The following is a 9,684-nucleotide window of genomic DNA, read 5'->3' as shown; positions in this document are numbered from 1 at the left end:
CTCCAGTCCATCACAGGGACACCTGGACAGGTCTCCAGTCCATCACAATGACACCTGGACATGTCTCCAGTCCATCACAGGGACACCTGGACAGGTCTCCAGTCCATCACAATGACACCTGGACATGTCTCCAGTCCATCACAGGGACTATTTTCTGAGAGTTGGCACTATATAAATAAACTGAATTGAACTGAATTTAAAATCTCTTCAGGATTTTATGAGATATTTTGCTAACACTACAGACAGATGTGAAGTCTTCAGCAGCGGGCAATAATCAATAGTAATCAGATCACCGGATCTGTTCACATCCAGGAAGCTCGTGTGCATTTAGAGCGTTCTGAGAAGCAGCGCTGCACGTGAGCAGCTTCTGCTGTCTCATGTTGTGCAGCGTGGACGCTCGCAGGCCGTCCTGACGGAGGACATGACGGTTCCTGCCCGTCTTCATGATCCAGGATGGGTGATCAGAAACTAGAGGAGTCAGTGAGACTGCTGCTGAAGAAGCTTGAACTGAGTCGGTGAAGATACAACAAGTCGGGCAGACGCTCAAAGTAGCAAACAGGGTCTGCGTCTGTTAGCAAAATATCTCATAAACCACTGGAACGAATGAAGCTTAAACAATGTACTCAACAGATGCACATGATTACTCTTTGGAGTCCAGATGGCCCGCAGCATGACTACACATAAATGGTTATATTTTAGTCCGTTTTACAGCAACTGAGCTAAAACCGGGTGTGGTAGTAGCTGAGAGTCATTCACATACTCTGAGTAGAACACGACACGGCCGGGGCTTTCAGAGCTTGAGCAAAAACAGCGTTTCTCCAATTCAGGCGGGCGATATGCATTCCTTGGTTTGTTCAGAGGCGCGTCAGGTTCTGGGGTTTGGGTCGTTCCCTGCAGAGGATCTGCTCGACCTGCTGCAGTAAGTGGGTCAGAACAGACCAGCTCTCAGCAGAGGTCCACCTTCTCCCTGGTTTCTCCAACAGTCCTTCAGGCCTCCACCTCAGATCAGGGTGCTCCATGATGAAGGAGGTGACAGTGATGGCGGCAGGAATGATTATGGAGCAGATGATGTCAGAATATGTTTTCTGATGCAATGTTACATAATTTGATGCCACAGAGCATCAAATAAACCCCACAGGGCTAAACGTTGTAAATAAGAGATTTTTCAACCTTTGTGGATCTGGCCTGTCCCACCTGAAGCTAAGAACTGGAATCAGCTCTTTTTCACCGACAGCACCTTAAAAATGTTCTATTTTTTCTGCCAGCAGAGAAAAACCTGCACACCAGATCCTGCTGCATCACAACCAGACGCCAGGACAACAACAAATTAATGATGGAGTCGAACAGGAGGAACGTGCTGGGTGTAATTTGAAGCGCTGCACGCGCACTCACCCCAGCTGTCTCTGTCTGGACGGTGTTTGGACATCGTGCGGTCCTTTTGTCCCTCGGTTTGTGCGTGAACGAGCACTCCTAGTCGGCAGTCATGAGCGTGTGGAGCAGGGAGGGTCAGGATGCCCCGAGTCTCCAGAACGACGACGCTGCTTCTGCAGCAGCTCTGCAGGTATCAGGGCCGCCGCCAGGGGGCGCTGCGGCGGGACGTTCCCGTTAAGATGCACGAGAAGAGACGGCGCCATCTTTCTAGGTGCTAACGCCTTCCAAACTGTGAGAAGCCTAAAACATGGACTTTAGTATTAAGGTTCATGATCAATACTCCAGGTAGAAAAATCCAAACAAGTTTAGTCAGGTCCTCTGGACGGATTATGAACAAACAAAACTCATTTTTAACTAAAAGAGACCGTCCAGAGGACCTGACTTCCCTTAGCAAAAAGTAGTTTATTTAATTATACTACAAGTATACCTGTTTTACACAAAAAATCAGGAAGTGCACTTGAAGTGTACTTTTTATAAACTTTTTTTAATATACTTAAAAACAGTATAAAAATGTACCAGTTTAGTCCAAACAAGTATTAAATCAGTATACTTCTAGTACACTACAAGTATGGTGTGTATATACTTGCTATACTTAACTTAACGTATACTTGCAAAAATAAACTTCAAATGTACTACTTTTTGTCAAGGGTTAACTTTGTTGGATGGACTTTAGTGTTTAGATGTAGATAAAATAGCATTTATGTCGGCTTTACACTTGTGTGACATTCTGATTCGGCATGCTGAGCGTTGATTTTTTTCAGTTTATTTTGTAGTTATTAAAATCCACCGCTTACTTCCTGGAATTTCTCCCCTGCCATGTTGTTTTTAGTGAGAAGAGGTCATGACCTTTGACCTGCTGACTGATCCTAGCCTGGTCTGAACTGTGAAAATAAAAAATATATAGATTTTCTTTATCAGGTAGTTTTATATCAGCTGTAAAGTTGAATTCTGGGATATAAAACACACCTGAGTTACAACAGAGACTAAAGGTTGAAGGTTCACCTGAAATAAACCAGGAAGCAGATTAGACACTCGGAGCCGATCGGAACGGACCTTCAGACCAAACTCTCAGCTTCTTCTGAGTCCAGCTGCAGGAGAGAAAACCTTCTGCTTGGAGCTGCTCAACCTGAAGGTGAGTCGGAGCAAAAACTCATTCAGAGACAGTTTGAGAGACTTTAGAGGAGGAGGGGAGCCATGACTGAGCACTTCCTGTCTGCTGCTTTCAGCTTCACTCAGAGTCAAAATGGCTTCCAGGTCCGAGGAGGATCTCTGCTGTCCGGTCTGTCAGGAGGTCTTCAGAGATCCTGTTCTTCTGTCATGTAGCCACAGCTTCTGTAAAGTCTGTCTGAAGAACTGGTGGAGAGAGAAACCAACACAGGAGTGTCCTGTTTGTAGGAAGAGATCTTCAAATGTGGATCCACCAGTTAATCTGGCTCTGAAGAACCTCTGTGAGTCCTTCTTACAGGAGGAACATCAGAGTCTTTCAGAGGCTCTCTGCAGTCTGCACTCTGAGAAACTCAGACTCTTCTGTCTGGACCATCAGGAACCAGTTTGTCTCGTCTGCAGAGACTCAAAGAAACACACCGACCACAGATTCAGACCCATCGATGAAGCTGCAGAGAAACACAGAGAGGATCTGCTGAGATCCCTGGAACCACTGAAGAAGAAACTGGAGGTCCAGAAGAAAGTTCAGTCTGAGTTTGATCAGACAGCAGAACACGTGAAGGTCCAGGCCCGACTCACAGAGAGGCAGATTAAGGAGCAGTTTAAGAAGCTTCACCAGTTTCTCACAGAGGAAGAGGAGGCCAGGCTGGCTGCTCTGAGGGAGGAAGAGGAGCAGAAGAGTGGGATGATGAAGGAGAAGATGGAGGCTCTGAGCAGAGAGATGGCAGCTCTTTCAGACACAGTCAGAGCCACAGAGGAGGAGCTGAGAGCTGAAGACGTCTCCTTCCTGCACAACTACAAGGCTGCGGTGGGAAGAGTCCAGCGCTGCTCCCTGCTGGAGGATCCACAGCTGCCCTCAGGAGCTCTGATAGACCAGGCCAAACATCTGGGCAACCTGGCCTTCAACATCTGGAACAACATGAAGGACATGGTCTCCTACACCCCCATCATCCTGGACCCAAACACCGCTGGTCCAGGACTTGTCCTGTCTGAAGATCTGACCAGTGTGAGACGAAGATACAACCAGCAGCTTCCTAATAATCCTGAGAGATTAAATTCACGGTTTTCTGTTTTGAGTTCTGAGGGTTTCAACTCAGGAAATCACAGGTGGGTTGTTGAAGTTGGAGAAAGTGGAGAGTGGACACTTGGTGTGGTAGCAGAGTCAGCCCAGAGGAAGAGAGCCATATCATCTGGATTATGGAGTTTGTGGTTCACTCGAGGTGAATACAGAGCATGGCCACCAGCAGCTCTTCCCAAATATCTCCCAGTTCATAAAACGTTCCAGAGGATCCGAATGAATCTGGACTGGAACAGAGGAAAGCTGTCGTTCTCTGATCCTGATACAAACACACACATACACACCTTCACACACACCTTCACTGACAAGATGTTTCCGTACATTCATACTGCAGTTCAACTAAAAATACAACCAGAGGAGATGTCAGTGGTCCAGCAGCAGCTCTGATGTTCCTCCTGCTGAAAACAAAGTTCAACCTTTTTGATCAGTTTGAAACTCCAGATCTGAAACAGGAAGTTGGAGATGTATTTGTGTTCATGACAAACATGAAGCTGTAGATGTGATGTAATATTTTCATGTCGTTCTTCTGAGATTGTATTAAACTACATTTGACACCTGATCATGTGGTTTGTTTTCAGTCTTGTCCAGAAACTCAGAGTTTGAAGATCTTGGGTTAATTATGTCTGAGCTTCTGATTCAAACTGCTCTGAACCTAAAAACATTCAGCACTTCCGGCTCGTTCAGGTCTGGAGTCAAACAGGAAGTATAGGATGAACGAACCTTGTGTCCCGGTACTTGTGTCCTCTGTACCGCAGCCTTCACGGAGAAGTTGTCCACTCCTGCTTTGCTCAGCGAGTCCAAAAGCTTCTTGTTTTCAGCTGCAGATCGATGGAGACGCTGCTCTGCTGCTTCCTGCTGCTCCTGAGCCAACCTGTGCAGGAAACGCTCCTTGGCTGCTTCAGTCTCCAGAGTTCCTCCTTTCCATTTGGATTTGTTAAGAACCGTCAAACATTTCTTCAGATCAGCATCTGAAATGTTGATGTAGCCGAAGGTTTTATAAGAAACACCGTCCTCGCCCATCCTGGGCTGCAGCTCCACATCTTTCACCTCCCTAAACTTTCCAAACCGAGTCTGGGTCTCCTAGTGGGTCAAGCTGTCCACATTAGGTTTAGCTGATGCTGACTTGTTTTTTTGTAACTTTTATATGTTTCAGTTATTCTTACAAATCTCATCTCAAAACATTTTTTTTTCTTTAAAATCTGCTTCAGCCAACTTTATTCTTGTTCAGTCAAGCTTTATTTACACAGGTAAATCCCACTGAGCCTCGGGGACTCATTTACAAGAGAGACCTGATTTTAACAAAGAGTGAAGACAACAGTGAACGATCATAAAGAATAACAAGTGAAAATAGAATGGTATTAAAAATGTAACAAAAAAGCAGCTAGGTAAGGCGATATAGAAAACTAAAAAGAACGTGTCTGTGTTGGTTTTCCCAAGAACTTAGAAGATGTTTGAAGCCACTTAGAGAGGTCAAGGTCGAGAGCTTCAGATCTTATTGCAAGATATTCCAGGAACCAGGAGCGGAGTAGGAGAAGGTCCTTTTGCCAAGTTCAGACCTCACTGAGGGGACACTGCAGGTAATAATGTCCTGAGAGCGCTCGTCTTCTCATGTGTTTAGCTTTCAGCTACTATTCTCTTACTTTGAGCTTCTAGCCAGGCTTTTCTTACTTTTAGCTTCTAGTTAGCATATTGCAACTTTTAGTTTTAAACCATATTTTGGGTACTTTTAGTTTAAGCTAGCCTTTTGATGCTTTAAGTTAGTGTTTTTCTATTCAGAGATAAATTTTTAATGCGTTTATTAGCCTTTTGCAAGCTTGTCATCAGAGGGTCGCAGTTTCAAATCCCCCTGACTGTAACATCAGAATGTGGATGGAAAAGGTGAAGCACTTGGTAGGTAAGGCCTACCACAAATGGCATCTATCAAAATGGCGGCACAAATTCTCGCCCTGTTAGCGTAGAATGTTCTGTGATTTGCTATTAGAGTCTATGTTATTTATTTATTAACCTTTATTTAACCAGGCAAATCTCACTGAGATCACAGATCTCTTTAGCAAGGGAGGCCTGGGCTGAAGGCAGCATGTTTTTGGTCTGTGGGAGGAAACCGGAGTACCCGGAGAAAACCCACGCAAGCACGAGAAGAACATGCAAACTCCACACGGGAAGATTTAAATTTTATTGGTTGGTTCCTGCAGGACTCATGCAGATCCCACAGCCGGGAAACATTAACTGGCTTTAAATTTGCAGCTACAACCAACACGTTTGCTACGACAGCCATTAAAAAACATTTAGCTGCAGTTCTGTTTCCTGCCCCTAGGTGGAGCAATTACACAAACCTTGGAACATATGCTACCTTCATGTACCCTACGTAAATATTACATGTAACAACCGAGAACCTTAGGGTAATATATCAACATTATATTTAAAAGCACAATTAAAAACGATTATTTTACAGTTTGTGTAATTTATGTACACATACAGTGTAAAGCCATACATCTGATAAAAAATAACATTTAGTCTCAACCTATTTTGAAATGACAGGGTATTTAAACAAAAGCAACATTAACAACATCGAAAGCCGTGAATTCAATATTTTACTCAGGTTAAAGGACAAATTGCTACTCAGCGAAGGAGCACATTCTTGAGGAAATGCTGTCGCGTTTTAATTTTTTTATTCTCTGGACTGCGGATGTAGCACTAAAAATGACGTCTACTTTTTCTGTCGAGATGCCAGCTTTTCCGAGGCAGCATGAACGCAGCATAAAAGTCTAGTAACTGTCGACTCTGTAGACGTCGCGTTTTAACAGGACCTTTTTCCCTTTAAACTCACTTTTAAATCGGTTATTCACACAATTTTCTTTCAGGGTTATATACAGGAGCCTGGCACCGGTCTGAAACTGTCCCCGGAGGAAAATGACATGACTGCGTTCAAACTTGATGCCGCGGTTCGGTCCGTGCTGCTCTGAGGCGGACTCACCGAGCAGCACGAAGTTTACTACAGTTTCCTCGATAACAAAGGAGCTCCGCTGCGCTTTTCGCATCGCTAGTCGACCCCACCGCAAACTTTAAAGCTTGGAGACGATTAAAAAATGCAAGACGTTCATAATTGTCGTGCTTCTGTTGTGAAAGGTAAGCACTGTGGCTGTTTAGAGCCAGACGTAGAGCGAAGTTGAGCTTTGCGCGCTAGCCGTTAGCATTAGCCGCTTTGCCCTGTTGCTAAGCCCGTGGCTGGCTCTGGCTATTTGCTGGAATGGCCGCAGTTTTCGTGGCTGGCTCTGGCTATTTGCTGGAACGGCCACAGTTTTAAGTTAAAGTAATTCACTAGATTCTGATATTTTTGTGACTCTGCATTAAAGCAAGGCACTTTTTAACTTCAAATGTTAAATAAATGTTACCTCTAATACACTGTTTATTGTTTCTGTTCACTTTATTAAGAGAATTGGGTTTTTAAACTCCCATTTTCTTCTCAAACCTTTGCTCTCGCAGGACATGGAGTACGGAGAGGGGCCGTCTGAGTAGTTCTGATCGACCCATTTGGACCTGTGCCTCAGTAAACCACCACATTGAGTCAAGCCACCTAGATGTAAAGGGTCTGTGCGCTTCAAGCTGTCATGGATATCTTTCCCCGACCGAGTGGTGAAATTCAGAGGAAGAACCCTCAACATGACTTCGAGCTCATTCAGAGGGTGGGAAGTGGCACATATGGAGACGTCTACAAGGTACAGAGAAGTTTCTGGTTCCCACAGGCTGTCAGAGATGGAGATAACATGATCGATCAGCTCCTTTTCCACTCACGTTAACATGGGGTCAGCCATTTCAAGAAGTGTCACAAAAAAAGGGCAACTGTCCAGATAACATGATTTAACCTTTATTTATCTGGATGATTGAGCTTTCAAACCTTTTTCAAGACGTGCGTGAATGAGAGGGAGACGGGTGGAACAGTGAGACTGCACAAAGGACTCGAAGCTGCAGGACTTGGAGGACTTGGGGTCCACTGTCCAGGAACACGGGGAGTGTGGTAAAGAGGTGAAGAGTTTCAGGAGTGATTTGTAACAAGGGAAAAGTTTACAAGACGGTGGTGAGACCAGCTGTGTTGTATGGTCTGGAGACAGAGACATGGACAAAAGTACCGGTTCTCCTTAAGAGTGACAAGGATGGATAAGATTAGGAATGAGCTCATCAGAGCACAGCACAGGTTGAACAACTGGGAGACCAAGTTAGAGAGGACAGATATGGTTTGGACATGTCCAGAGGAGGGACAGTGGTAGGATGTTAGAAACGATTAAATGGTGTTCGATGCAGTTCGAGAAGACATGGAGGTTGTTGGAGTGAGGACGGAGGAGGAGGAGGCTGACTCGCTGTGGCGACCCCTGAAGAGGGAACAGCTAAAAGAAGAAGTTCACGTAGTAACCACATTTACTAGAATCAAGCTTGAACAGTAATACAGTTATTCAGTTTGTGTATATCTAAAGAACATAAAGTTAAGATGTTGTCTAAAAACAGAATAGGATCATTTGCAAATCTCTCAAATCCATATTTTATTTTCGGTCAAACAGAGAAAAGATCAAATGTTTAAACCAAGACATTGGACAAAAATTGAGATAATAAAGATTTTCTTTGCATTTAGTGGCAGCAACATGTCTGTTTAAAGATCTTCCAGATTTCTCTGTGAAGCATCTGCTCTTCTAACAGTTTTTGTACATTCAGGACCTGAGGGGACCAGTTTGAGGTTTTAGAGGACCTGAGGGGACCAGTTTGAGGTTTTAGAGGGCCTGAGGAGACCATTTTGAGGTTTTAGAGGACCTGAGGGGACCAGTTTGAGATTTTAGAGGACCTGAGGGGATCAGTTTGAGGTTTTAGAGGACCTGAGGGGACCAGTTTGAGGTTTTTGAGGACCTGAGGGGACCAGTTTGAGGTTTTAGAGGACCTGAGGGGACCAGTTTGAGGTTTTCGAGGACCTGAGCAGACCAGTTGAAGTTCTTCAGGATACTTCTCATTTCATGATGCACCAAATGTTTTCACTGTGCGAGAGGTCTGGACTGCAGGCAGGTCCGTTCAGCACCTGAACTCTTTGGTTTGAATGGATGCAGTTTGTGGTTTAACATCGTCTTGCTGAAATCTGCAAGGTCTTCCCTGAAATAAACACCATCTGGATGGGAGAAAAGGTTCTAAAAGCAGTTTAGTTAAAACCAGATGTTCACAAACACTAAAGAAACCGTTTTTCCCCTCACTGTCTGCCATTAAACTAAACCGTTCTTGGTTTAGGTCAGTTAAGATTCCTACTGTTTTGATTGGTTACCAACTAATGTGAGATTTTTTAAATTGAATTTCTTTAAAGCACATTGTGTGTGTGTTTGGTGTGGTTGTGTTCAAAGCTTCTGACTCGGGTCAGATGTTTTGTGTTTCTACATCAGTTTGTTGAACTTTAGTCCCGGTCCTTCTGACAGAACTGCTGGACCTGAGTCAGGTTTGTCGTTTTTTATTTATGGGACTAAGATCAGGACTCGGGCACGGATGCTCCAAAACATTGACGTGGTTTACCTTAATGTGTCTGTCTCCTGAGGGACATTGTCCATTAAGACACATTTGTGTCCAGCTTCCTGGTTTTCAGATGTTGCTTCAGTGTTTCCACATGATGATCTGTCCTCATGATGCTGTCTTTTTTTGTGAAGTCCATCAGTCCCTCCTTCAGTAAAACACCCCCCACATCATGAAGCTACCACCCCTGTACTTCACAGTTGGAATCTTGGTGTCTTCCTTTGTCCTCCAAATGTAATTATTGGACATGAAGGACAAACAGTTCAGTTTTAGATTCCTCAGACTACTGGACATGTCTCCAAACTTTAAGGTCTTTGTCCTTGTGTGCATTTATAAATGAATCTAGTTTTTATGTCGCTTCTGAAGTTTTGCGTTGTCCTCACTGAGTGTCCTTTTAGTCCATGTTGGTCCAGGACTTGTCTCAGTGTGGATGAAGACTCTGTCCTTTCAGTCCATGTTGGTCCAGGACTTGTCTC

The 9,684-nt window shown here is 44.3% G+C and overlaps 3 protein-coding genes across 3 annotated transcripts in view; 2 read left to right on the top strand and 1 right to left on the bottom strand.

Moving 5' to 3' along the window:
• atl1 (atlastin GTPase 1) overlaps nucleotides 1-1,570 on the bottom strand; it is a 13,375-nt gene extending 11,805 nt beyond the window's left edge. Inside the window, exon 1 of the mRNA XM_037694627.1 lies at nucleotides 1,393-1,570. Coding sequence (XP_037550555.1) covers nucleotides 1,393-1,426 — 34 coding nt within the window. The 5' untranslated portion in view covers nucleotides 1,427-1,570. The remainder of the gene's footprint in view (nucleotides 1-1,392) is intronic.
• A 944-nt stretch (nucleotides 1,571-2,514) lies between these two features.
• On the top strand, nucleotides 2,515-4,060 carry LOC119427051 (nuclear factor 7, brain-like). Its single transcript, XM_037694629.1, has 2 exons — nucleotides 2,515-2,563; nucleotides 2,658-4,060. Exon 2 carries the CDS (start codon nucleotides 2,675-2,677, stop codon nucleotides 4,058-4,060), a length of 1,386 nt encoding a protein of 461 aa, XP_037550557.1. The 5' UTR covers nucleotides 2,515-2,563; nucleotides 2,658-2,674.
• A 2,701-nt stretch (nucleotides 4,061-6,761) lies between these two features.
• Nucleotides 6,762-9,684, top strand: part of map4k5 (mitogen-activated protein kinase kinase kinase kinase 5) — a 50,122-nt gene continuing 47,199 nt past the window's right edge. The window contains exons 1-2 of the mRNA XM_037694615.1: nucleotides 6,762-6,799; nucleotides 7,157-7,389. Of these exons, the coding sequence (XP_037550543.1) occupies nucleotides 7,282-7,389 (108 nt within the window). The 5' untranslated portion in view covers nucleotides 6,762-6,799; nucleotides 7,157-7,281. The remainder of the gene's footprint in view (nucleotides 6,800-7,156; nucleotides 7,390-9,684) is intronic.

The sequence above is a fragment of the Nematolebias whitei genome, chromosome 21 (genome assembly GCF_014905685.2).
Source record: "Nematolebias whitei isolate Nwh7 chromosome 21, NemWhi1, whole genome shotgun sequence".
NCBI lineage: Eukaryota > Metazoa > Chordata > Actinopteri > Cyprinodontiformes > Rivulidae > Nematolebias > Nematolebias whitei.
This window is presented reverse-complemented; position numbering and strand designations above follow the sequence as displayed.